Source organism: Hypanus sabinus, chromosome 14, assembly GCF_030144855.1.
Source record: "Hypanus sabinus isolate sHypSab1 chromosome 14, sHypSab1.hap1, whole genome shotgun sequence".
NCBI lineage: Eukaryota > Metazoa > Chordata > Chondrichthyes > Myliobatiformes > Dasyatidae > Hypanus > Hypanus sabinus.
In genome coordinates, this window is record NC_082719.1 from 43,043,421 (window position 1) to 43,070,814 (window position 27,394).

Here is a 27,394-nt window from a genome sequence, read left to right on the forward strand (position 1 = left end):
AGCTGGTATGTGACCGGAGACAGCAGGTGGTGCTGGTTAATGCACAGGATCCCACTGCAGGGGCGATGCCTTCATCCGATGGCAGACCAGCTTCGGTAACACAGCACCTGAATTTTCATCACAAATGCAGCTGTGATTGCACATCGATAAGGCTTGTTGATTAGCAGCCCAACTTTCACAAGCAGTGTGCTTACAATCAAAGCCATGAGATGTGGTAAAGTAGGCCAATAGCATTCTGCGATGTGGTTCGATGATAAGTGCTTGGCAGGCCTTTCCAGAGCTAAAGTCAGGGTAGGTTGTGACTGGTTATGTGCTGCAGAATCCTTTTCCCTCTGAGGAACTGAAGAGCAATGAAGAAGAGAAATCAAAAAACTATAAACAACACACACAAAATGCTGGTGGAACGCAGCAGGCCGGGCAGCATCTATAGGAAGAAGCACTGTCGACATTTCGGGCCGAGACCCTTCATCAGGACTAACTGAAAGAAATGTGTGTGTTCATTCACACCAATAATTCCGATCACTATCACTGACCTTCTTCCTATTGCCAACTATCAGTGTTTAAGTAGTAGGAAAATACAAACAAAAGGAAAAGATCTGTTTGGGATTCGAGTGATTTGTGTATAGAGGCAGAAAGTGAATGAGAATGTTGCAAAACCTCACTAAAAGGAAGGCAACGCAGAGATCATCACTGGAATGAAAATTTGAGAGAAAGTTCTAGAAAGTTTGCTTGTGCTCAAAAGCTATCAAGTCATTTGCATTGGATATGGTGTATCCTAGGTGACTGGAGGAAGTGAGAGTACAGATTCCAAATATTTGTCATACTTGTCCACTTTTATACAGGGAGGAGGCAGAAGATTGGAAAGTAGCAATCTCCTTATTCAACAGTGATTTCAAGAGTATATCCAAAGTTAGGCTGGTTATTTAACCCTCGTTCAGTAAAGGCTAGCCGAATTAGTTTTGTTTGACTAATTAGGAATTTTTTTGAGACAAGTCAAATACAGAAAATGTAGTAGTAGTTCTCTTACATTTTTAGAGGGTATTTGATTAAGTCTCATACAAAGGGGTAGTTAGCAAAAGCATCAACAGGAACCAAGGCATCAATGGCAACATGCAGCAGAACTGGCTTAGTTACAGAAAGTGAAAAAGTTTTGGTTTCTCAGACAAAAGATTGTAAATTATGTCTCCCCAGGGACCAGTGCTCGGACTGTTCTCTTCTTATGTGTAATAAATTCTTGTATGTGGGTATGAAGGAGCAATGTTGTCTGTATTGTAAGCGGAATATTAGCAAGGCATTTGATAAGGTACCCCATGCAAGGCTTATTGAGAAAGTGAGGAGGCATGGGATCCAAGGAGACCTTGCTTTGTGGATCCAGAACTGGTTTGCCCACAGAAGGCAAAGAGTGGTTGTAGACGGGTCATGGAGGCTGGTGACCAGTGGTGTGCCTCAGGGATCTGTTCTGGGACCCTTACTCTTGGTGATTTTTATAAATGACCTGGATGAGGATGAGGGATGGGTTAGTAAATTTGCTGATGACATTAAAGGTTGAGGGTGTTGTGGATTGTGTGGAGGGCTGTCAGAGGTTACAGCGGGACATTGATAGGATGCAAAACTGGGTTGAGAAGTGGCAGATGGTGTTCAACCCAGATAAATGTGAGGTGGTTCATTTTGGTAGGTCAAATATGATGGCAGAATATAGTATTAATGGCAAGACTCTTGGCAGTGTGGTGGATCAGAGGGATCTTGGGGTCCGAGTCCATCGGACACTCAAAGCTGCTGAGCAGATTGACTCTGTGGTTAAGAAGGCATACGGTGCATTGGCCTTCATCAATCGTGGGATTGAGTTTAGGAACCGGGAGGTAATGTTGCATCTATATAGGACCCTGGTCAGACCCCACTTTGAGTTCTGTGCTCAGTTCTGGTCACCTCACTACAAAAAGGACTTGGAAATCATAGAAACGGTGCAGTGGAGATTTACAAGGATGTTGCCTGGATTGGGGAGCATGCCTTATGAGAATAGGTTGAGTGAACTTTGTTCCTAGAGCAATGAAGGATGAAAGATGACCTGATAGAGGTGTAAAAGATAATGAGAGGCATTGATCATGTGGATAGTCAGAGGCTTTTTCCCAGGGCTGAAATGGCTAGCACGAGAGGGCATAGTCTTAAGGTGCTTGAAAGTAGGTACAGAGGGGATGTTAGGGGTAGGTATTTTACGCAGAGTGGTAAGTGTGTGGAATGGGCTGCCAGCGGCGGTAGTAGAGGCGGAAATGATGGGGTCTTTTAATAGACTGCTGGCTGGATACATGGAGCTTAGAAAAGTGGAGGGATATGGGTAAAGCCCTGGTAGTTCTAAGATAGGGACATGTTCGGTACAGCTTTGTGGGCTGAAGGGCCTGTATTGTGTTGTATGTTTTCTATTTTTCTATACTATTTTTTAAATCTCAGATCTCTGTCATGTAGGCTGCTAGGCCACTGGTATAATTAGCTACTGTAAATTATGCTTAGTGTGTAGGCAAATGGTAAAGTTTGGGGAAATTTTTTAAAAATGAGATCAGTATACAGTCTAAGTGCGTGCTTGGTGGTCAGCACAGAGTCAGTGGGCTGAAGGGCCTGTATCCGCAGCTGATGGTTTGCAACATCAGAACTGTATCTCCTGTTTTTTAATCTGTCGTATTCCATTTGGCGATTTCAGCTTCATTAAATCAAGCATTAGTAGAAAAGCATAAAGAACACTGGCGATACTGGAAAGTCATACTGCATGGGAAAAGGCCCCTTGACCCAACTCATCCATGTTGACCCTAGCTAGTCCAAGCTAGTCCCATTTGGCTCATATGCCTTCAAACCTCATCCTGTCCATGCACTTATACAAACGTATTTTAAATGTTATTTTTATACCTGCTTCAGCTACTTCCAATGAAACTCAAACAAAAACTGAAAATTCTGGAAAAAACACCAGATCAGGCAACATTAATGGAGACAGTCGACCCTTTCACAGAAATAGGACAGAGAAAAATACAATGTGTTTGCCAGAATCTTTAATGAAAAATGGGGAGAAATAAATAACTGCACCAAGTTTCCAGCAAACATGAAATTTCAGCTGTCATTGGTCAGTTTCTATAGTTGAAGTGGTGATCTCTATTGCATTAAAGAAGTGATTTAACTCCCTAAAATATTACCTGTTTGTTCAGATGACTGTCCATTGTGATGGCGAGGAAGTCTGAACGTCAGCCATGGCTGGGGGGGTGGGTTTCTCACCTTGGAGTCGTGTAACGTAGATTCCAGCCCTGCTTAACATGAGCTAGCCTGGCACATCCAGGCAGTACAGAGGGTATACCACATGGGCAGAATTGTCACTGTCTGGATGAGACATTACCGTGAAGCCACAGAATATCGATAATATTCTTTCATGGCAGTAGCTTAAGGATAAACGCTGGCTAGGACACTAAGGCAACTGGCCTGTTCTTTTGAATACAGTCACTGGACACAAGTTACTTAGTTCAGAGATGTTGCTTTAACAACACATCCATTTCTCAGGACTACATTGAATTGCTAATCTAAATAGAATCTGTGTGTGTGTGTTGTGAAGTAGAGACTAAATTTAGAACTTCTGATTCAATGACAATGTTGCTTTTATATTTTGCACTTATATGGTAAGGTCGTTGTGCAGCTTCCAAATATTGAGTCAGAAATGAATCCCCTTGACTTGTTATTTAAGGCTGCATTCAACCTTAAGACTTGGCATTTCAGACCCTCATTAGAGATTTCCATTTTTTTGTTAAGACCTTGCATATATAAATTTGACATGTGACTTGCCAAATTGGACCATAAGACATGTCTTTACATGTCTTATGGTCCAATGTCTTTACATAGGAGCAGAATTGGGCCGTTTGGCCTATCAAGTCTTCTCTGCCATTCCATCATGGCTGATTTATTATCCCTCTCAACCCCATTCTCCTGCCTTCTTACAATACCCTTTGATGCCCAGACTAATCAAGAACCTATCGACCTCCGCTTTAAATATACTCAATGATTTGGCAATGAATTTCACAGATTAACCACCCTCTGACTAAAGAAATTCCTCCTCATCTCTGTTCTAAATGAACATCCATCTATTCTGAGGCTGTTTCCTCTGGTCCTCGACTCCCCCACTGTAGGAAACATCCTCTCTACAACTACTTTATCTAGGTCTTTCAGTATTTGATAGGTTTCAGTGAGATTTCTCCTCTCATTCTTTAAAACTCTAGTGAGTACATGCCCAAAGTCATCAAATATTTCTCAAATATTAACCCTTTCATTCCTGGAATTATTCTCGTGAACTTCCTCTGGGCCCTCCAATCCCAGCATGGCTTTTCTTAGATAGGAGGCCCAAAGCTGCTCACAATACTCCAAGTGTGGTCTGGCCAATGCCTTATAAACCCTCAGCATGACCTCCCTACTTTATATTCTATTAATCTCAAAATAAATGCCAACATTGCATTTGCCTTCCTTACCACCTACTCAACCTGCAAATTAACCTTTACAGAATCCTGCATAATGACTCTCAAGTCCCTATGCACATCTGATTTTAGAACTTTCTTCTCATCCATGCCTTTATTCCTTTTACCAAAATGCATGACTATACACTTCCCTGCACTATATTCCATCTGCCTCTTCTTTGTCCATTTTCCCAATCTGTCTAAGTCCTGCAGACTCCCTGCTTCTTCAACACTTAACTGCCCCTCCCTTTGTATCATCTACAAACTTGGCCACAAAGCCGTCAATTCCGTCATCCAAATCAGTGACATAACGTGAAAAGAAGTCGTCCCAATACTGACTCTTGCAGAACACCACAGTTACCAGCAACCAATCAGAATAGCCCCACTTTACTACAATTTTCAATGTACATTTATTAAAGTATGTATACTTTGTACAACCTTGAGATCAGCCACAAAACACAGAAACCCAATAGAAGTTGTTAAAAAAGATCGCCAAACACCCAATGTGCAGAAAAGTAACAAATCATACAAGCAATCAGGATTAACAAATAACATTCAAAACAAGCTCATGAAAATGAGTCCAGAGATACAAAGCCAGTCATCACAACAGCTGATTCAGGAGCCCCTCAGTTGCAGGCTGTAGCCTCGGTTCGGTGCAGAGGCAAGTAAATCTCGAGGAGCAGTCAGCTTTCCCATCCTACCCATTCTTAAATCGACTCAGAAAGTGATTTGTTCCATGCACTCAGGCCCAGGCTCTGCCACCTTGATTTGGCCCATCCCCACCCTTCCTCTTTGCTCCGGCACTAAGTCAGCCATTCCTTGCTCCCGGGCCGCTGCAACAACTTTGCCTCACATCGCCACTGTAATGCCGCCCTGTGCTCCAGCTGTGGCTAAACATTAGTTCGTTCCCCTGTTATCGGGCCTGGGCTCCACTGCCTCGATTCAACCCATACCTGCCACAACATAACCATCCTACACCCTCAGTTCTTCTGTTCACACTGCAAAAATGCCAGGTCATACATGCAGTTCAAAAGCTTACTCCAAAAGGGAAGTTAAAAGCTATTGGTTACAGTAATCAGTTCCAAGCACAAGGTAGTTGATAGTTTTGTTTGCCAACAAGTCATCACTGTGCTTTACCAGTGCCATTGTAAACCAGAAGTCACTGTCAATTTCCACTCTTCACCTCCTGCCTTCTGTCCATGCTAATATATCTCCTGTAGTATTATGGACTCTTACCTTGTTAAGCAGCCTCTTGTATGGCAACTTATCAAAATCATTGTGAAAATCCAAGAAAACAGCATCCACTGACTCTCCTTTGTCTATCCTGCCTGTTATTTCCGTGTCAGCCATGGTTGCCTCATCCTTCTTTTAAAATATTTCTTCACCTTTAGACGTATCTGTCCTGGGCCCTTTGAATTGTCACCAGAAACTTCAGCCATTGCTGCTCTGCTACTATCCCTGCTAGTGTCCTCTTCCAATCAACTTTGGCCCTATAATTCTGATACCTCCTGACTTTATCTTCTCCATCTCTAACTGCAGGGCGAATTCGATCGTATTGTGATCACTGCCTCCTAAGGGTTTGCGGCATTCAGCTCCCTAATCAAATCTGGTTCATTACACGTCACCCAGTCCAGAAATGCCTTTCTTCCAGTTGGCTCTACCACAACCTGCTCTTAAAAACCCTCTCTTAGGCATTCTCTAAATTCCCTCTCTTGGGATCCAGCACCAGGCTGATTTTCTCGATCAACCTGCATGTTAAAATCCTCCATTAGTATTTTAACATGCTTTTTCTATTTCGCATTGTAAATATATCCCACTTCTTGGCTACTGTTCAGAGGACTGAATATAATTCCTATCAAGGTCTTTTTACCATTGCAGTTACTTAACTCTACCCGTAAGATTTCTACATCTTCTAATCCTATGTCACCCACTTTCTGTGCATCATGTGCATGTTTGTGGTTGATACTTACGTGATTAAGGAAAGGCATTCTGAAAGCAATTGCAGCCCTCCCCCCCCCCCCCCCCCCAGCTGTGTTGAGACCTTATAATATGCAAGACAGTTCAACATTTCACAAAAATGCAGGAAGTGTTCTGAAGAGCATTTTTTTTTCAGGAAAGCAAGTCCTTGTTTGTGCTTGCTCTGACAAAATGCTGAGTCAGTTTTCCTTTGTTCCAGTTACTGCTCCAGTCTTTCAACTCCTGCCTTTAAAGATGCTGCAGTATTTCCAAGTTCAGCTGTTTTATGTTCTGTGGCTGAAAATCAAGAGGGAATATTGCCTAATATGGGGTGCTCATTAAAAGCAGGGCAAGAAGTTGTGCGCAATGACATTTAAAAACTAATTCTGGACCGGCAATATCATTCCTGTTGTCTACACAACCTGTCTGCGCTGGCCTAATATCAAATAATAATCAGCAATCATGATTGCTATGGGCAATAAAAATCAAGACCCACTGACTCTGAGGTCTACCTGGCAAAGTTTTACAATTCACTGAAGCACTCTAGATTGTTTTAAGCCAAGAAATGTGTTCCTTCACTATAGAGACAGAGTTACAGTTCAGCCTAAGGCTCCATGCCAACCAAGATTCCAAACTAGCCTCATTTGCTGTGGTTTGGCCTATATTGCTATTTAAAACTTTCTATCCAAGTACCTTTTAAAATAGATAATGTGCCTGTGCCTCAACCGCTTTCTCTGTTTACTCATTGTGTATATGATCACCCGTCTGGATGAAAAATTTATTTTATTTTATTTATCATATTTTTCATTTTTCCCCTTGTTTGCCTGCGTCCATCTTTCATTCACTTACCACTGAGTCACAATTCCACCACCCCCCACCTGTTGTCTTTCACTCTCCTCCATTTACCAGCTACCTTGGGCTCCCATCTCACTTCCCTCTCTCCTTTTTATACTAGAGATCTCCCCTCTCTGCTGTCGGTTCCAATGCGGAATTTCAACCCAAAAGATCGACAGTTCCGTTTCTCCTGCAGATACCCTGAGTTTTTACAGCAGATTGATTGTTTCTGCATCCTCCATCTTGTTCATGTTTTACTACCCATGTCTCTTCTGTGCTACTGCACGGGGTGGTACAAACTTGGGATCTACAATGCCTTTTCTCATCGGAGTTACTTGAACAGGTCACACTTTAACACAATTTTACAGAATTCTGTTTAACATTCTGTTTTATTTTTATAAAGTGTTGAGCATTAATCTGTCTAAGTTTTCATATATTAAAGTAGATCAGTTAGAGTTATGGGCAGAGAAGTGGCAGATGGAGTTTAATCCAGCAAGTGTAAGGTGTAGCGCTTTGGAAGGCCAAGTGAAAGGAGAAAATATAGTATTAAGTGTCAGTGGGATCTTGGGGTTCGAGTTCATAGTTCACTGAAAGTGGCCTCTTATGTGGAAAGCATTCTGGGTAATTGCCTTCATTGGTAGCGGTGTTGAGAATATAATATAAGGGAATGGTGCGGCAGCTATATGAAACTTTAGTCACACTGCACTTGGAGTCTTGCATGCAGTTCAGTTTCCTCCATTATTAGAAGGATGCAGAGACCGTGGAAAGGATGGAGAAGAAGTTTACCAGGATGCTGCCTGATTTAGAGGCTGAGTTGTATGGAAAGGTTGGCCAAACTTGCATTGTTCTCCCTAGAGCATCAGAGACTGAGAAGTAACCTGTTAAAAGTTTTTAAAACTTGGAGAGTCACAGATAGATAGTCAGAATCTTTTCTCCAGCAGAATTATCAATCACCAGAGGATGTGATTTTATACTTGGGGGCGAGGATGAACATATATGTATACGTAACATAATTGTGAAGTCTATTTATGCAAAGTGGTAGGTGCCTGGAATGGGGTAGTAGTGGAAGCAGGCAGTTTGGTTGAGTTTGATGCTGTTAGACTGGCATATGAATATGAAGGGGATGGAGGGATATGAATGATACACAGGAGGCAGCCATTTAGAATAAATTGGCATCAAGATTGGCACAACATCATGAACGGAATGGCCTGATGTTTCTGTTTCATATTCCACGGATAGGACAGTAGGTGCTTGAGGGAGAAGGCAGGTAGGTAGTTTGAGGTGGTGATGCAGATTCACTTCCAAATGCCTTGCTTCTATGGTGAGTGGTCATGTACCAGGGGTTTCCACATTGATTACAGCTGCAGGCATTCTTTTTAGATGAGACATGTGTTTGCCCCCTTTCCCTTGGCTCCAGTTATATTACAGGTTCTTAAAGCATAGCTTTATCAAACGCAGAGGGCAATTCTTACTTCTCCATTGGAACTCATTGGAGCCGAGTGCACTTGGCAGAGCCCATACTGCCCAGAGGTGAGCAGGTTATTGATGAACAAGGTCCATTTGGGTAGCAATTTATCAGTTGGCCCAGGCACAAGACTGAAAGGTATCCTATGTTGTTGATTTTCTGTAAGTTTGTTATAAATTTGAAAATCCTCTGACAGGATGGAATAAGTGGATGATAACTTTTTTAATTAAGGAGAACTAGGAGGTCTTAAGAATCAAGAGGTGTTAAAGCAGAAGAAATGGTCTGACCCTTTCAGGAAGTCTAAACTAGATTTGATACTAAAGATTGATTCAATGTTATAAATCTGCTGGAAAACTTGTTGGACAAAATAATGATGTCATTGTGACAAATAAACACTTTTCTGTGCATAATCCCAAAAAGAATGTTGACCAATCCATTTAATCCAGAGAGAAGCGACTCTTTTTTTATCGTACATCTCTAGTTGGCTTATCACTCCTCAAGAAACTAGATTCCTGCGTTTTCCCTCCTGTTCAGCAGATTTTCATTTGCACTGACATCTGGTTTAAAAACTCCCAACACCCACCCATCCCCCACCTATCCCATACCAATGTTTTCTATCCACTTCATCCCTGCATTGCAGCCAATGCAAAATTCATTTGTGGTAACATTTACACAACTTTGTGTAATGGGCTGGGCTGATCAGACCCAAAAGGCCCAAACCAATTCAAGTGTCCAGGAGATGTGGTGGTAATCATACAAGCACAACAAAGTAACTTAAGCCTAATTTATTATCGTTAAACAAAGCACAAATAAACCGCGTTAAATATTATGTTGTAAACTACAAAGATTTCAGGGCTCATGATTCTCAGCTGCCATTTGATTGTTGCCGTTGTTGGGGCAACTCCAAATTCCAACTCATGAAATCACCCTAGGTCTGCCCTAGGCACCAATCAATCGCGATCCGTGGTCTAGGTGAATGCTATGTCCACACCACACCGGATAAATCCGTAACCGAAGCTTTTTTCTCTTCGTTTTTACCCTCTGTCCACACTAAAATGGTGTTTTCGTCCCCCAAAACCGGAGCTTTTCAGAAATGCTCTCTGAAGTGTGTATTTTTGAAAATGTCGGATCAGCTGGAGCAGTGTGGATGGGGTAACCGGAGAAATCTGAAAACGCTGTCAGGCGGCAGCGTGCTATTTCATTGTTTTCTTGAACGCAACCTAACAATTTCTGGACAGACGGCAATGAGACTGACACCAGAAGAGTTAGGAATGTACTCACCAAATAACTTACTGAATAAATAAGTATACTCACTTTGCCATTTTCTGTCCTTGCTCATATGAAGGTGGTTTACCTATTTACGCAAGTACTTCTCTGACAATAGATGTGTAACAGCCTAATGTAACATTGTATGGAAATACAAGATAACACCGATGCAGAAATGCTTTATACATTTAACAAGGTGCTTTATTAATGCAACAGAGTTAGTCAGTTTTTCAATGTTTGTCATCAGCCGGGTCAATCTGTCCATGAACTCCCTGTCGGTTGCCACCGTATGCGCCAGTATTTGTTTTTTTTTACTTTTAAGTTCTCCTACACGAGAGCCACCAGCTGTCTGTTGTTTGAAGTTTTTCTAGTCTGTAACTGCACAAACGCGCACTTTCAGGGCGAGATTCGACACCAAACTTGTCGCTTGTTTTCGGTAGATGTGTCCTGTGCATGTGCAGTAGGAGGAGATTCACCGAGATCTCCATTTCAATGTGGACAGATATTTTCAAAAACGCATAGTGTGGATGACTATTGTTCTTACGCGAAACCTGCGTTTTCAAAATTATCTGGTCTAGTGTGGATGTAGCCGAGGTCCCAGGTACTGAGCAAAAAGTGCCTCAATAAATAGGTGTTCAGTCAACAAGCATGGAGAGGCATGCATAGACAGATTCTTTGGTCTTTTGTTCTCATGCCACTAGTGCCTGAGGCTAAGAAAGAATCCAGAGGCTATTAGCAAAGGTTTAACAAACCTATTGTGTAAGAAAAGAACTGCTATAACATTAACTGGTGTTTAACTTGTACAGACACCTTGCATGCTTCAAACTCTCAGAGTCCCTTAGAAATGTTCAGACTTTCATCTGGATATACCACAACACACCTCATCAGTCTAAAAGACAAAGAACAACCAGATTTTAATAACCTTAATGCTCTTGTGTGCTAGAGGACGGACCAATGCTGCAATGCCAGTCTTTGTCCTTGATGCGATCTGAGAACTCCTGTGACTTCAAAACTAAATAGCACATCTGAGGTTATAAAGTAATACAGCATAGAAACTGGTCTTTCGGCCCAATTGGTCCATACCATCCACGGCATCCTCCCAGTTGCCTGCATTCAGCTTATAAACTCTCCAAGCTCCTTCCCTCCATGAACCTATCCAATTCTACTAATTTGTTCATGGAGATTGATGTCATGAGTACTCTTGGCTTCCCAGTTGCTGCCAGTAGTTTTAATGTTGCTTCATCCTGTTTTCTTGGGTAAAGGTTTGGAAAGCAACAAGTACACAGTGCAGCTAGCGGTGTCTTTCACGTCTCTGAATAATTGAAAGTAAAAATGTTGTATATTATCATCAAGTAACAAAAGCATTCAGAGGAAATGTGCATGAAATCCATAATAGAATTGTCAAATATATGTACAAAGCAAGAATTCAGAAACATTAAACAAGGTAATCTAATGGAGTAAGTGAAAACTTGTATGAGGAAAAGATTTTGGTAGGCTCTCAAGTGTCATAATTAGGCACCCTAACTGTAAGTGGCAGCAGTGACCCTTCTAGTGAACACAACTCTTGTGGGTTAAAAGGAAGCGAGCTGGCACAGAGTTCTTGGTTACTCTCCCAGGTGGATATAGAAGTCCCTTTATGCTATGTTGAGGAGTAGTGGAGTTATTCCCAGTTCATGCCCAATAATTTTCAACTACTCAATATTACTAAACAGATGATCTAGCTGAAATCACATTAACGTGGGTGAAAATTTGTTGTGTGCAAATTAGCTGTAGTGTTTCCTAAATTGCAACCATGAGTTGACCTCAAAAGTTTTCAATAGCCTCTGAGGTGTTTGAATAAAATATGGAAGGTCCTGTATAAAAGTGCCTATTTTTCTTATTGGATGGTTTAACAAAAAAGATATTGTTGGCTTATTTATCTTATTCTTCCTCTCTATACTGTAAATAATTCTTATTGTCTGTGCAAAATGGCTCAAGAACCATTTGTGTTGGTGGAAAATGAAATTTTATCCTTAAGATGATTCTGATTTCATAGCAATTTATTAAACAACCTGTTCCTTTTTAGACAATATATTGCTTCTCTGAAATATTGAACCAGTTTTACACAAAATCACAGAAACTAATTGCTTCTCAAGTACTCATCTGTGTACTCTTCAAATTAATGAAAGACATTCAACACTTTCAGGCCAAGAATGTTAACATTACAGCCCACTCAGCTGTGAATTCGGGTGAGAAACTTCTAATGCCGATACAAATTAAATGTGCTAGTGCAGATATGGTGCCTCCTAACACTTGTGCTTTGCTGTCCCTTTTCACACTTTGTGGCGCATTGGGTGGCATTTTTTGCCGTTTCTGTAGCGCTTGACCATTCTTTTACAAGGCTGAATTGCCAGCTCAACACTCAACCCAGCACAGATGGAAAGCATGACAAGGAGCCGGCCGGATTTGAACTCGAGACCATTCACCTCAAAGTCCGGTGACATCACTCCGCCACCAGCTGGCAACGCTTCTGCTTTGCTATTCGGCTTCTTTTCCTGCACGAGGAACAACACGCCCCAAAAGAATTCAGGGAATTTAGTGGTCCTTTGTGATCTGGGACCACTAAACCGGAGAGGGTTAGAGGTCTTGAGGAAAGACCTGTTTTATATTCACACAAGTGCAATTCAGATATTTAGTTTAGATTGATTTCCGTCCTTGCATTTTAAAACCAGAACCTGGAAACTTCAAGAACTGATAAAAGATAAACTAAACGTAGTTCTTATTCAAAGTAAATTTATTATCAAAGTATATATATGCCACCCTATACAACCTTGATATTCATTTTCTTGGTGACATACTCAGTAAATCCATAACAGAATAATAACCATAATAGAATAAATGAAAGACCACACAAACCTCAGATTTCAGCGAGTGTGCATATGACAACAAACTGTGCAAATACAAAAAGAAAAAAATCGAGAACACAAGATGAAGAGTCCCTGAAAGTGAGTCCTTAGTGTGTGGAACATTTCAATGATGAGGCAAATAAAGTTGAGTGAAGTTATCCCCTTTGGTTCAAGAACCTGATCGTTCGGGGTCATAACTGTGAATCCTGAGGCTGCTGTACTGCCTTCCTGATGGCAGCAGCGAGAAGAGGACATGTCCTGGGTGGGGGGAGGTCGCTCATGATGGATGCTGCTTTCCTGCAACAACGCTTCATGTAGATGTGCTCGATGGGGGGAAGGTATTACCCATGATAGACTGGTCGTATCCACAACTTATGGTTGGAGTTTCCATTCAAAGGCATTGGTGTTTCCATACCAAGCTGTGATACAGCCTGTTCACCACACATCTATAGAAGTTTGTCAAAGTTTCAGATGTCATGCCAAATCTATGCTAACTCCTTGAAGTAGAGTGACTGCTGTCCTTTCTTCATAATTGCACTTGTGTACTGGACCCACAACAGGTCCTCCAAAATAGTAACTTTGAAGAATTTAAATTTGTTAATCCTTTCCACTTCCGATTCTTTGAGGGCTGGCTCATTGTCCTCTAATTCCCTCCTCCTGAAATCAATAATCAGCTGCTTGTTCTTGCTGACATTGAGTAAGAGGTTGTTGTTGTTGTGGCATCACTCAGACAGATTTTCCGTCTCCCTCCTGTATGCTGATTCATCACCTCTTTGATTTGGCCTATGACAGTGGTGACATCAGCAGACTTGAACATGGCGTTGGATCTGTGCTTAGCCACACAGTCATAATTGAAAGTGAGCAGAGCAGGGGTCCAAGTACACAGCCTTGGGGTGGAAGTCAGTTGGCCATTTTGTTCAAGCTTCTCATTTCCTTCCTGAGATTATTGTGCAGTGGTTTGGTTTCATAGACCACAGTCAAACTGAAACTGATGTGTCACCACAGAACTGGTCAAGAATATCTCCTGTGGTCTCCCATCCCCAAAATGATGTATTCTGACAAACAGAAGCTCATTAAGCCATGAGTTTCATTTCTAATTATTTATTTGTGGATCATGTACTTGGTCTCTTGGCCTGTATTTAAAGAAGCAACTCTGCAAAACAAACTTCACAATGGGTCAGATGAAGCCCACAGCATCTGAGGTGCCCCATTGGCCAGTTATGACTTGGGTGACTTGACTCGGGTTCAAACCTGCCTCTTTAAGCTGAGTTTGTTTTCTAAAGTGAGAATGCCTCAAAGCTGATAGAGGGAGGAACACGTAAGAAGCATCTGGACAAGCACATGAATTGCATAATAGGTTACGGAATAAATGCTGGTAAATGGGATCAGTGTGGATGGTTAGGAAGCAGGTGGTGGCTGAAGGACCCATTTCTCTGTATCACTTTGTATAACTGTTTCCACTTTATGATGTGATGCAGCTGGTAGATGTCTGAACCCTTACTTATTTGTGATGTTTTTGGACCATCACTAGCAACATCACCACTACTGTGTGTGCAAGGACATTTGTGCAGTCATTCAGAAATGTGCTTCAGACAGCCAAGTACACTGGTAACTCGAGCTTGGCTGATTGACCTGTTCTGCTCTATGCCCCTATTGAGATTGTTTCTAGGTTATCAAGCACCCAAGTAATCAAACTCAACTTCCCCTCACACCCCTTCCCTACCACTAACAAACCTGATCGTGGTACCTTTTGTATTTTCAGTCTGTTAACAATTCAATTGCAATAATGTACACTTTGATGCCTGATCCTACAGCATAAGTGTATGATATTAGAGGTTTCCAGAATCTACTGGCAAATATAACATCTGTGTGTCGATGGCTATTGTAATAGAGTGATCATAATATTGGATGAGCAGCCAAGAGATTGTAAATAAAAAACTTATAACAATAGACTTTGTAATTTGGGAGTTAATACTGTAGCTGTTGGGATAGTTGAAGGGTCCTGGGAAGATCATGTCTACACTTAGATTTTATACCATTTGATAATGAAGAATGATCTCTGTTTACTCACCATGAATATTGGGCATGTTAAATAATGCACCAAATTTATAAAGCCCACATGATTGCCTTGTGCTCTGCTAATAAAATCAAATAGAAAGTTGGAAGTGTAACCAGTCGGGGGAAGGAGCAGTTGGGAAAAATTGGAAGAGATCCACAAGGTAGAAATAGGAAGGGCTAATAATGAATGTCATTGTATCCAATGGACGATGCCAGTCCCAATTGCACTATCATGGAAAAAGCTTGAGATATACTACTGAAGAATATCTCAGTGTAGCTGGAAACTGTTTTCTCAAATTACCTAGTTTTATCTGGATAAAATGAGTGGACTTCAACTAAAATGTTATAAACAAAGTCAAATTTAAAACACATAGGGGTTGAGGAGATATAAACCATGTATAGGCAGATGGAAATAGATTAATTTGGCTTCATGCTCGGCATAGGATATCATGGTTCTATACATGAAGAGCTAATTCCAGTGCTGTGCTTTTGTGTTCTATGTTGAAAAGTGGTGAGGTTCATTAAGAGGGACACCTTTGGGCAGATACTTGAGAGAACCTGCAAAGTCTGAGTTTATTTCTGATGAGGGTTGAAATCTTGAGGGAATCTCCACAGTAAAGAGGCAATAATGGGAAAGTATGAAACTGAAAAAAGTGAAAGTAAAAAAGAACCTTTAGAAGGGTTTGACATTGGTTGATTTGCATCTTGCTATGATAACTGGGGAGTGTCTTGAGTTGTTAATAAATGTTTTTTTAAATCCCTTTCTGTTATTTCCTCCAGGTCCCAGAGATCATCAGTACCATCCGTCAAGCTGGGAAGACAGTCTATCAGGAAGAGACCCAAATCCGCATGCCCGATGATGAGTCATTTGCTCAGAAGTATGAAGTCCTGTTTGTTGGGAAGATAACAGTGGCCCACAAGAAAGCTCCACCAGCACTCATTGATGAATGTATCGATAAGTTCAACCACCTCCAGCAACGTAATGAGGAAAAGAAAGAAGCCGCCACAGAGAAAAAGCTGGAGAGACCACGGACAGATAGCTCGTTGTCATTACGCTCCAAGCTTTCAATACCATTATCACAAAAGAGAGTCAAATCTGCTCCTAGGCTGTCTATTCATCATGAACCTCAAGTTAAACCATCACAGAGTACTTTGGAGAAATGTAAATCATTGGATGTTGGCAGCACTTTGAACTCAGATGGAGCAGAGAGCGGTAGCTCAGTTGAAGCCCTGAAACGTGCAGCCAGCGTACCCAGTTTTGTGCAGCCAACAAACACAAAGGCAAATAGGACAATGCTGTTCACGGTAATGTCTAATTGATCTCTGCAATTCATGTGTACTTGCTTTGTCTTAGTAAGTCCTTTAAATTGGGAATGTCGAAAGTGCCCACTTATTTGCAGCTGCAAGGGGTCATTGTAAGTGCAGCAAACAGAATGAACCAAATACTACCCTGCAGTTTTCCTGGTTTTCAACATCATGCAAAATTCAAGGTTATGGTTTAGTTTCATTACCTGTTCATTCAGTTTGCTGGTTCATTGCAAACTAGATTCCCTACTGCAAGCAATGTAGTGGTTTTGTTGCTACTCTGCAAACTGCTAGAGATATCAGTCTCTGTGTGTTGAGTGTTTTAGTTGCTAATGGATGGTGTATTGAAGACCATACATAATTCACAAATCCCAAATCTCTGGGATTTGTCTGTGGAGCTTGCATATTGTGTTACACATTATTTGGAATATCAGTAATTGATTTTGGAGGGTGTACGTCCAGTTTCACTGCTTTTTCTTTAAATTAGTTTCGATGCTAAGTCTATTTTGAATGACTATCAAATCAAATTGGCCAGTTATTTTTTACTTGGAACAACTACCTTTGTTCAACTGGAGACTTTTTAAAAATTAAGTTCTCGGTTATGCAAGGAACAAAAGGGCCTCATATTTATGTTTGCAATTAAATTACATAAATAAGAAAGTAATTTTATAATAAAGAACAAATGTTCAGATTTAGCTTAAGGAAAAGATAATGGGTAAAGGAGATCATTCTGTCTAGGAGCTAATTCTGAGAATTGAATACGGAAGTAGAGCGAGTGGAGCAGGAGACTTGCAATTAAATGACCATTGATGCAGAATAATCGAATATTGAGAATGAAGCAGTTAATCTATATTCCTAACTTGATCACCATGGTGCGACAGGAAGGATATGCGAAGAAATATCAAGATGTGTAGCTGACCAAATAAAATTTGACCACAGACAGAAAGAAAATTGATTATGATAAAAGGAGTGAGAAGATATTTAAAGAGTGAGAGGAGTAAAGAAACTAACGATGAGTCACTTTAGCATCACCACAAGTTGTTGCTCAAGCACACTGTGGTGAAGCTTGCATTTTTTAATTTCTGATTCTTTAGAAAGCTTCAGTACTTCTACAGAACATCTCGTTCCAATCCAGTCATACATAATATGTGTGGCATCTTGTTGGTCTCCCTTTTTAAACTTCAAGAGATTCTCCTTGCTCTTTTTGTTGTGTAGTGATCTGTGCAGAGAGATGGTTTACAGCTGAATGAAGTTTCAGCCTCTTTTATCAAGTGGTCAGTGTGACAAATTAAATCCAAGCAGACCAACAAATCGTTAGAGGACCGTAATCAGAGAGTCCATTCTGATGTGCATCAGTGCCCACACGTCCATTTCTACGAAGTAGCTCCATAGAGTGCTTGAAAGTTATGGAAAATCTACTTTGGTTAATTCTCTGCAGCTGTACGAGGAATCTGAGAAATTGAGTTGGAAAGATTCAAAGACTCAGTTCCTGTCATCAAAGAGTAATTTCTGATTGTTGAATCATATCCTCTCTGCACCTCTCTCTCTCTCTGTCTCTGTCTTTATCTCTCTCTGTCTGCTTCTCTGAAGCTGGTGCCTAATCAAGAATTCAAAGAATTCATTTCAACAGCTTAGCTTTCAATTGAGAATTACTTGATATATCTGCAGCTGACTGTTATTGTAATTTAGCAAACCAAAAAAAAATTTCCATCTTATTGACCTGTATTGAGACTTGTATGAATGTCAGCCTCTTTTGCCTAAAATGGTCATCTTGCTTGCATCATACACCGGGGTACTCCCTACCGTAGCCTTTGGCCCGCAGCAGATGTCATCAGATGATGCCCAACCTTCATAGTGTTTCGAAGCTTAACCACTACACGCTCCAGTTGGTGGGTCAGCAGTGGTGGCGGAGACACTATCCATCTGCTCCTGACTTCCAGCTCAATTCCCCTTGCCTGCTCCATATCCAGCAAGAGGCTCTTCCTGCTTCCTCCCCATCCCGTGAGCTGCTCGGTTCCTGCTCTTTTCCCCAAGGCTCAGCGCAGGCAGCAACTTCCATGCCGACCTTACTGGGAACCCTCTACAGCCGATCTCCATGGAGATCAGCCACATCTGCTATCCTTTGTCCCTGCACTCCTGGACTAAGGACTGGTACCCCAGGGCCTTCCTCTCATGAGCCTCCTCGCATCCTTCCTCCTACAGTACTGTGAGCTCCACCAGGATGATTTTCTTGTCTTTGATGAACCACAGTATAATGTCTGGTTGAAGTGTGGTTCGCACCATCTCTACGAACTGCAGCCTCCTCCCCACATCGACCCTCATCTCCCATGATTTGGCAGTTTGCAGCATATTGGATTTAGGCTTGTTGGATATGACTGCCCTGTTTGTCTCTCTGCCAGCTGGTTTCTCTTACACCTCTCCCGCTTCAGTGTGTCAACAAGGGACAGCAGGGCCTTGCCATGGCGTTGCCTATACCATCCTTGTGTTAAAGCTGTTTTGCATCCTGACAGTATGTGTGCCAGTGAACCCCGCTGACCACAAAGCTTGCAGTTGGATCCTCTCTCAGACCCCATGTGTGCAGCTGCAATGGTGTAGGAAGAGTGTAGAGAGGAAAGAAATGCGGAAGGGCACCAGTCTTCAAAGCTCTATAAGCAATGGAGCTGCTTCATGAGTTTATGCATTGCAGGCTAGAACTGGGGCAGTACAGAACAAGAACAGGCCTTCTAACCCTAAGTGTCTGCACCAAACACAATGCCCAATGAAACAAAACCTCTTCTGCTTGTACATGTTGCATATCACTACATTCCCTGCCCTGTATCTGCTTCCACCACTACCTCTGGCACCCACCACTCTGTTTAAGAAAAAGTGTTTAAAAAAATAATTGTTTTTTATTCAAACATTTTAAAATTTAGCTGAAGTTATTCATGTTCCAAAGCTTTAATTTCACATGAGTGCAATGGCCTTTTCCTCACATTTAGGCTAATGGCTGCACAACCTGATGTTGCCTTGTTCATTTTAAGACCCACCCAAGTCTTTTAACAAATCGTGACTCTACTGTCCAATTTAGAAGATGTGTGGAGGGTCACTACAGCAAGTTTTGCATTCCTCTTGGGTCCCAAGGATAGAGAGCTTCGAGTTAAAGCTGCCCAGCCCAGACCGAACAGTCAATTGTTTTCCACAGGTTGTTTAAGTTTGAGGTTTGTTGATAATGGAAACGTGAATTCTGCATTCTAAAGTACAGTTACATTGACATTTGTTTGAACTGCAGTAAAATTGGCACTTGGTGCACTTACGTAGATCAGATTATCACAACCTCAAATGTAACATGTAGTGCACAGGCTGTTCATTTGTCAGCAGATTTTTTTTAAAAACAGATTATGTTTTTGTCAATTGTTTCGTGATTTTTGATCCTCTGAAGTCTCTGGTCTCCCCTTTCAGTGACCAGCACCTTACAATATTTGGGTATGTTGCTTCCTTCCTTTCTATTTTCTTCCTTCTGCCCATGTGGGTCTCAATTATGTGAATCAGTGTTGCATAAAACTTGGAAGTCACAGTACTTAAAAATAAATTCAAAGCCATGACCATGAGTTGAAAAACACACTCAGTACTTTAACAGTCCACTGGAAGGAACTGTGAAATTCCTCATGGAGATAATTTATTTTATCTCCGAGCTCGCTCTTTACTCTAATCCTGGAGTTTGCCTTGAAGCTTGTCGTTCCAATGACCACTCTCCTACATTGGGTACTCTCCTAGTTTCCACCAACAATAAACCCAAACTCATCTGAAATTCTGCTGCATGTATTCTAAGTCTTAACAAGAACCCTTCCTTCACTGTTCACCCTTTGTTCACTGTTGTATATTGGCTCCTGATTTTGAAACTCTTTATTCTAAAATTATCTTTGGTTTTTAAACCTTCCATGACCTTGTCCCTCCATTCAGTAACTTCCTCTGTCACTTACTCCTCCAGTATTTCTTTTGCTTGTTACATCAACTGCGTCCACACCATGTGATCAAGAATTGGTTCACTAAATCTCGTTATTTTAAACTCTTTCTTTCTTTAAGCACTTTCTTCAAACTTGCCCTTTTGAGTACGCTTTGCCCTCATACTTTCTTGCATGTTTCATATTAAACACTGTTTGTTAATTCTCCTATGAGGCACCTTGTGATAAGATTCTGCACCTAGATTTCATTTATTGGATATTGAATGAGCCCAGAAGATTGACCGAACTACAAAAGACTTCTTTCCAGGGCCAGCCATGGCATCTGCTGAAGCATGTAGAGTTAGACCCTATGGCAGAGAGAGCTGGATAATAAACATTGTTACAGTCAGTGTAGAAGCTGGTGTTGAGCACAGGAAGTTTGTTTACATAACTTTTCCCACACATCACACCACACTTTCTTGTTGCTGTGAGTGTTCCCAGCCGAAGCCCTTGGTTTGTAGATGCTGCTAGTCTGCAGTCCCACAGTGGCTGAAGGAGTTGTCCTGCTTGACCCATCTCACAGAGTGTTAGAACATTCAGTCCAGGTAGATTATTCGACAATAAATGGCATCACTGGTATCCTCAATCTATATGTTGAGTATATTAGTACAGGTAAATATGAAATGTGTTGATATCCTTCACATTCCATTGAAGAATGTGTAAGAGATAGGAACAGGAGTAGGCCCGTCACACCAGTCAGTCAGTAAGGTTAGACAGATAGATACTTTATTGATCCCAAAGGAAATTACAATGTCATAATAGCATTACAAGTGCACAGATATAAATATTAGAAGAGAAGTAAGAAGAATAAATAAAAAATAAGTTACCACAAACAGTCTAACAGGAGGGGGGGGGTCATCACTTCCCCAGCTCTAGGTTGACTCATTATAGAGCCTAATGGCCAAGGGTAAGGTTGACCTCATATAGCGCTGTTTGGAGCAGCTCAGTTGTCTTAGTCCATTACTAAAAGTGCTCCTCTGTTCAGTCAAGGTGGCATGCAGAGTGTAGAAACATTGTCCAGAATTTCTAGGATTTTCCGTAGGGTCCTTTGTTCTACCACAGCCTCCAGTGTGTCCAGTTTGACGGTAATAACAGAGCCAGCCTTTCTAATCAGTTTATTGAGCCTGTTGACATTACCTGTGCTGATGCGATTGCCCCAACACACGAATGTATTGAAGATTGTACTGGTGACAACAGACTGGTAGGACATGTGAAGGAGAGGCCTGCATATTCCAAAGGACCTCAGTCTCCTCAGGAAGTAGAAACAACTCTGGTCCTTCTTGTACACAGCCCCTTTGTTGGTGCTCCATTCAAGTCTGTCATCCAGGTGCATCCCAGGTACTTGTAGGTCCTCCCCATCAGTATTAACAGGGAGCGGTGCAGGCTTAGTCTTCCTGAAGTCCATCAGCATCTCCTTTGTCTTACTGATGTTGAGCTGCAGATGATTCAGCTTGCACCATTTGACAAAGTCCTTCACCAGGGCCTGTATTCATCCTCCCGTCCTCCCTTTATACACCCAACTATTGCTGAGTCATCAGAGGGTTTATACAGATGGTATGACTCAGTGTTGAATCTAAAGTCCAAGGTATACAAGGTAAACAGGAAGGGAGCCGATACAGTCTGCTTTGGGGGCCCCCAGTGCTACTTATAGCCATGTCTGACACACAGCTCTAAAACTGCAGAAACTGTGGTCTGCCAGTCGGATAGTCCATTATCCAGGATACAATGCAAGTGCCAGCTTGTGTTGAATGGAGCTTTGCCCCCTGTCATGAGGTTACAGCTGATCCTTTCTTGACTTCAAATTGCTCTCTAATGCTTTGTGGTCCGAATGTGTATCACTGACTTGAATGCAGGCATCCCTGTGTTACAGCAGTTCAGCTGGGCATCACTGAATCATGGCTGAAAATGTCTGTTGCACCCTCGTGGTCCGAATGTGTATCACTGACTTGAGTGCAGGCATCCCTGAATCATGGCTGAAAGAAGGTCATAGTTGGGAGCTTAACATCCAAGGGTACACCTTATATCGAAAGGACAGGCCGGTAGGCAGATAGGTGGGGTGGTGTTGTCAGTAAAATGAAATCAAATCCTTTGAAAGAGATGACATAGTATCAAAAAGTATAGAATCCTGGTGTGTAGAGTTAAGAAACTGCAGGGGTAAAAAGATGCTGAGGGGAATTGTACTGTATGCAGGCCCCTGAACGGTAGCCAGAATGTGGGATATAAATTTCAATGGGAAATAGAAAAGGAATGTAATAAGGGCAGTGCTACATTAGTTCTGAGGGATTTCAATATGTGGGTAGATTGGGGGATTAGTGTGAGAACCCAAGAGAGGGAATTTGTCAAAAGCCTTCAAAATGGTTTTTTATAGCAGCTTGTGGTTGAGCCCTCTAAGGAAAAGGCAGTTCTGAGTTGAAATCTATAGAACTGCAACCCTGCCTTTGTAAATAGAGCATTGAAACTCAAACTGAGAAGGTTATATTGAAGTATAATGAAGATCAATTGGAGCTAATTTTAGGTACTGCACTACAGGAATACATGCCAAGAGCTTGGAGAAGGTGCAGAGAGGGTTTGCATAAATGTCAGATGTTGTGGAGTTGGGAGTCTGGGATGGTGATTCTTTGAGCTGAAATGGTATATTTAATAGGAGTTTCAAATCACAGAATAAAACAAGGAAACACTTCCTCGATTGGTAGGGCGATGATATTGGTAAAGAAACCATAAAAAAATTCTAGGGATTGGTTAGGCAGCAAATTGGTCTGATCTGGAGAACACCAAATGACCATTTTATGGAAGCAGATTCACTGGCAACTATTAAGAGCTTTGGATGAATCTTAGGGGAAAAAAGTTGTGGAGCAATCAGGAATTTAAAAATGATAACGTTTGAGTAAGCTGAAGCATTTTCACATGCTATTTTTTTTTATTTCATTTGTGGAACATTGGTCACCCATTTTCTTCCATATACCCCTTTCATGGTGGGAGATGTTTTCTAATCAGTTATTGAATCTATCCCATCAACATGAAAGGAAAAATAAAATTATGTTTTTAAATCCTTCCACAGAGCAGATTATGTGAGGGTTGAAAGTGAATTATTGTACATTAACAGTGATAAATAATTTGTTGTACACTGAGGAAGGATTCAAATGAACTCCTGATATAAGCAGTAACAAATGGAGTGAATTTTAAGAGAAGAATATTGTGGAGGAACAAGTACTGGTCCACAATCCCTTATCCGAAATCCTTGGAGCCAGTTGCATTTCGGAATTCAGAATTTTTTGGATTTCAGAATCCCTCCTTATTGGTTCCGAGACCCCCCCCCCCCCCCCCAGTGGATACCAAAAAACACATAGGCTCAAGTCCCTTATTTAACCTGTCTCAGTGTGGGTGGACTTTAGGACCCAGCGGAGCTCCGGACCTACGCACATCCTCCTGTATACTTTAAATCATCTCTAGATTACTTATAATACCTAATACAATGTAAATGCTATATAAATAGTTGTTATACTGTATTGTTTGGGGATTAATGACAAGAAAAAAACCTTATTTCCAATAAAAACATTCAATAAAACATAAAACTATACAGCTTCAAATGAACCGAATCAAACACATGGTAAATGACTTATTGGAATAAAGGTAGAACATCACTGTCACTATAAAACTTCAGTAACTTGTCTTTCTGTTTCTTTAAATCATTTACAGTGGTAGTTTCGACACCATATTCTTCAATAAGACACCTCACAGACACACCACGATCAAGCTTCTGCAATGACTCCACTTTCTGTGTTATTGATAATGATAGATGCTTCCTTCTCTTTTTCTCATTGTTACCCATAGGGTTACCTGCAGCTCTTTTTGACATTTTCACAGTGAAATTAAACACAAAGTCAACAGTAAACACAAAGTCAACAGTGAACACAAAATACCAGCGAACAGCAAATGCACGTGTAGCCAGTACGAGCGCTGAGCCACAACTAACGTCTGGTGGCCTCTGCAAGTGCTGCCACGTCACACCTGAGTGACGTCAGCTGTTGGCGAAATAAACTTCGGTTTTTGGAGCTCTTTGGATTTCAGATAAGGGATTGTGGATCTGTAATTAAAAAATAAATAACTTTTGAATTATTCACAGTTTGTAGGGTGAACAGAGGCACTCCCTTTTTACTATAGATTTCACTCCCTTTTTAAAATCCTTTCATAGATGAAAGACTAGTCTATTATTTCTATTCTTAAAACAGTCTCAATGAGTAAATGCCCGTCTGTTTAAGATCAAACTAAAGATTGCAAATTAAAGTCATCTGCTCCTGACCTTTTGATATAGCCTCTACGCTGCTGTCCTCAAAACAAATCCAGGCTAAGACCGTTGATAGGGCCTGACATAATATACTGTGTACTCATACAGCTAAGATGGTGAACTGGAATACTGACAATGTAGAATCTTGTTACTTTTCATAGAAATTAAATTGAATCATTTGGAACAACTACCGGTTGGATAAGTTAGAAATGACATCACATGTATACAACATGCAGTACAAATCAACAAGTTTAATGCCAATATTCATTCAAGATGTAGAGTACATGTCTTTCTAATGCTTTTGGTCTTCACTATTTATATTTTAAATGCATGTCTGTTGTTGTTGCGATGCGACTTGGTAGTTTACTTGTCTTCATTTCCAATAAAAATGTGTTTTCTCATTTAGATTGGCCAGTCAGAAGTTTACCTCATAAGTCCTGACACAAAGAAAGTAACGATTGAGAAAAGCTTCAAGGAAATCTCTTTCTGTTCTCAGGTTGGTCTTAAACATGATTATATCTTTATCTGTCATTTCCAGGTAACTACTTTAGTCTTTTTAATAATTTAGAGTTAGAATTCATTGAAGATATCCTAGTTTATTGACTAAACTGCAAATTATCATTGTGGAGGAACAGTTAGAAAGCAAATTTGTACTATAGATTCTTGCCGGCTGGGGGTGGGGGAAGAGTATTTCAAAGCTATGAACAAGTTGTGTTGGCAGATTTACTATTGCTGTGTTCTCCTGCAAGGAACACTTCTGCTAAGGAGCAGGTGGTGAGGAAGATTTCCCACTTTGGATTCTGAGGGAGTAGTTGGGTAACTTCACTCAGTTTTTCAAAGTTCAAAGTAAATTTGTTATCAAAGTGCATACGTATATGTCACTATATACAACCCTGAGATCTTATTTATTTCAGGGGTACTCAAATCCAAGAACCATAATAGAATCAGTGAAAGACTGCATCCAACAGGGCAGACAAGTAACCAGTGCGCAAAAGGCAACAAGCTGTGCAAATACAAAAAGAAATAATAATGATGTAAATAAGCAATACATATCGAGAACATGAGATGATGAGTCCTTGAAAATGAGTCCATAGGTTGTGGGAACAGTTCAGTGATGGCACAAATGAAGTTGAGGGAACAGTCTTCCTGATGGCAGTAGGAAGATTGTACAAGACCCTCAGGACTCACGCCACCAGGGTCAGGAACAGTTATTGCCCCTCAACCATCAGGCTCTTGAACCAAAGGGGAAAACTTCACTCAATTTCACTTGCACCGTCATTGAAATGACGATTGAATCTTCCATTCTCATCTCTGCTGCTTCCTGATTGATGTCCAGAATGGCTGGACCTGTGACCCTTGTATTGGGTTGTTCCCTCACGAACAACTATTGGTATGGAGCCAAGGCTTTCGCAGGACCGTCTGGTGTGCTGTGTGTTCTGTACAGACCTTGACAAAATGTTCAGTGGTGCCATCCGCAAAGATGGATTTTGTGCCACAAAAGTCGCTAGCGATATTATTAGTAGTCCTTGCTGTTTTTTGTTTGAAATGACCAACAGAACTAGGTGTGACTTGCATCATTTTACAGTAATAACTATGTAAGTATTTTATTTTGCCATAACAGACTTGTCACAAATGTTTGCATGAAAATATAATTGTGGCACTCTCTTCCAAGCCTATCGAAGATGAACGCACTTCAGAAGTAGGCCATATAGATATTTGCACTGGAACTTTATTTTTCCACATGAGCAGCCCAATTCAACAACATATTCTGTTCACCATGTTCCTAATACCCTTACTCGTTCTATAGTGAGTAAAATTTGAGTTATTTTGTACACTTTATTAAAATTTATGCAAAATATATGCAAAAGTATTATGCATGTTATGACACTGAATAGGTCATTCTTATATTATGCATTACAAAATAATTTTATAAACTATGAAATTATTTTTCTTCCTCATTCTATGAATAGGGAATTAGGTACGTGGATCACTTTGGATTCATCTGCAGGGAGAACTCAGACAGTGGAAGCTGCCATTTTGTCTGCTACGTGTTTCAGTGTACTAATGAGGCCTTGGTGAGTAGATACCCATATTCTAGTGCAGATGCAGGATTTAATATCAGGGTGAAATCAGTAAATAAATTTCATTAGTGAGTTACATTGTACCTTTTGGGTTTTGTGTATTTCTGATTTTATTCTGGAGTAAAAGATCCGACTGGGAAAGATGTGTTCACTGAAGTTTGCTTGAGCTACTGGGTTAGCTTTGCTCCACAAAAGACCAGAGGGATGATTGGAGCTTGAAAAAGAACCTTCCTTGAGTATCCAACAAATCCTTTCCCATTCTTTGTTTTTATTTGTATGTAGAATTTAACGATTGTTTTAGAATTAAAATATCAATATAACGTGGGAAACCTCTTTAAACTATCGTTAAATTAAGTTATACTGGAAAGCATTTAAATCACATTTCATTTGTATTTTTCTCATGCTAGACTTCATTAAGGTCAGGAGTGGGCCAAAGCAGTTCCTGATATTTGAAATTCTACCACACAAGATGAAAAGAAGCAGAATACCAACTAAATGCATAGTTAGACAAATGAAGGCATTATTACTGAAGTACCATGACAAAGTATTCTCTGAGGACTGTTAGTTTGGGTGCAGAAAAGCTGAAGTGAAAATCGGAGGTTGCAGGTCAAAATGCAAATACAGTGAATGCAGAGGTAGCCGAGGACATGATAACGATAACTTGTTGTTGCACACCTTCCACGCAATAAGCAGTGACATATGCGACTCCCAAGAGTGATTTCAAAGGTTTATGATTCACTTACTTTATGGCATTGATACTGGAACCTCTGAGAAATGAGGTAATGTTTTTATTGTTGAATCAGC

General features: G+C 40.9%; 1 protein-coding gene across 3 annotated transcripts in view; it reads left to right on the top strand.

The window, feature by feature from the left end:
* tbc1d1 (TBC1 (tre-2/USP6, BUB2, cdc16) domain family, member 1) overlaps positions 1 to 27,394 on the top strand; it is a 244,658-nt gene that overhangs the window by 109,958 nt on the left and 107,306 nt on the right. For all 3 annotated transcript variants that reach the window (XM_059989027.1, XM_059989028.1, XM_059989029.1), the window contains exons 2-4: positions 15,720 to 16,244; positions 24,916 to 25,005; positions 26,480 to 26,584. In XM_059989027.1, the coding sequence (XP_059845010.1) occupies positions 15,720 to 16,244; positions 24,916 to 25,005; positions 26,480 to 26,584 (720 nt within the window). The remainder of the gene's footprint in view (positions 1 to 15,719; positions 16,245 to 24,915; positions 25,006 to 26,479; positions 26,585 to 27,394) is intronic.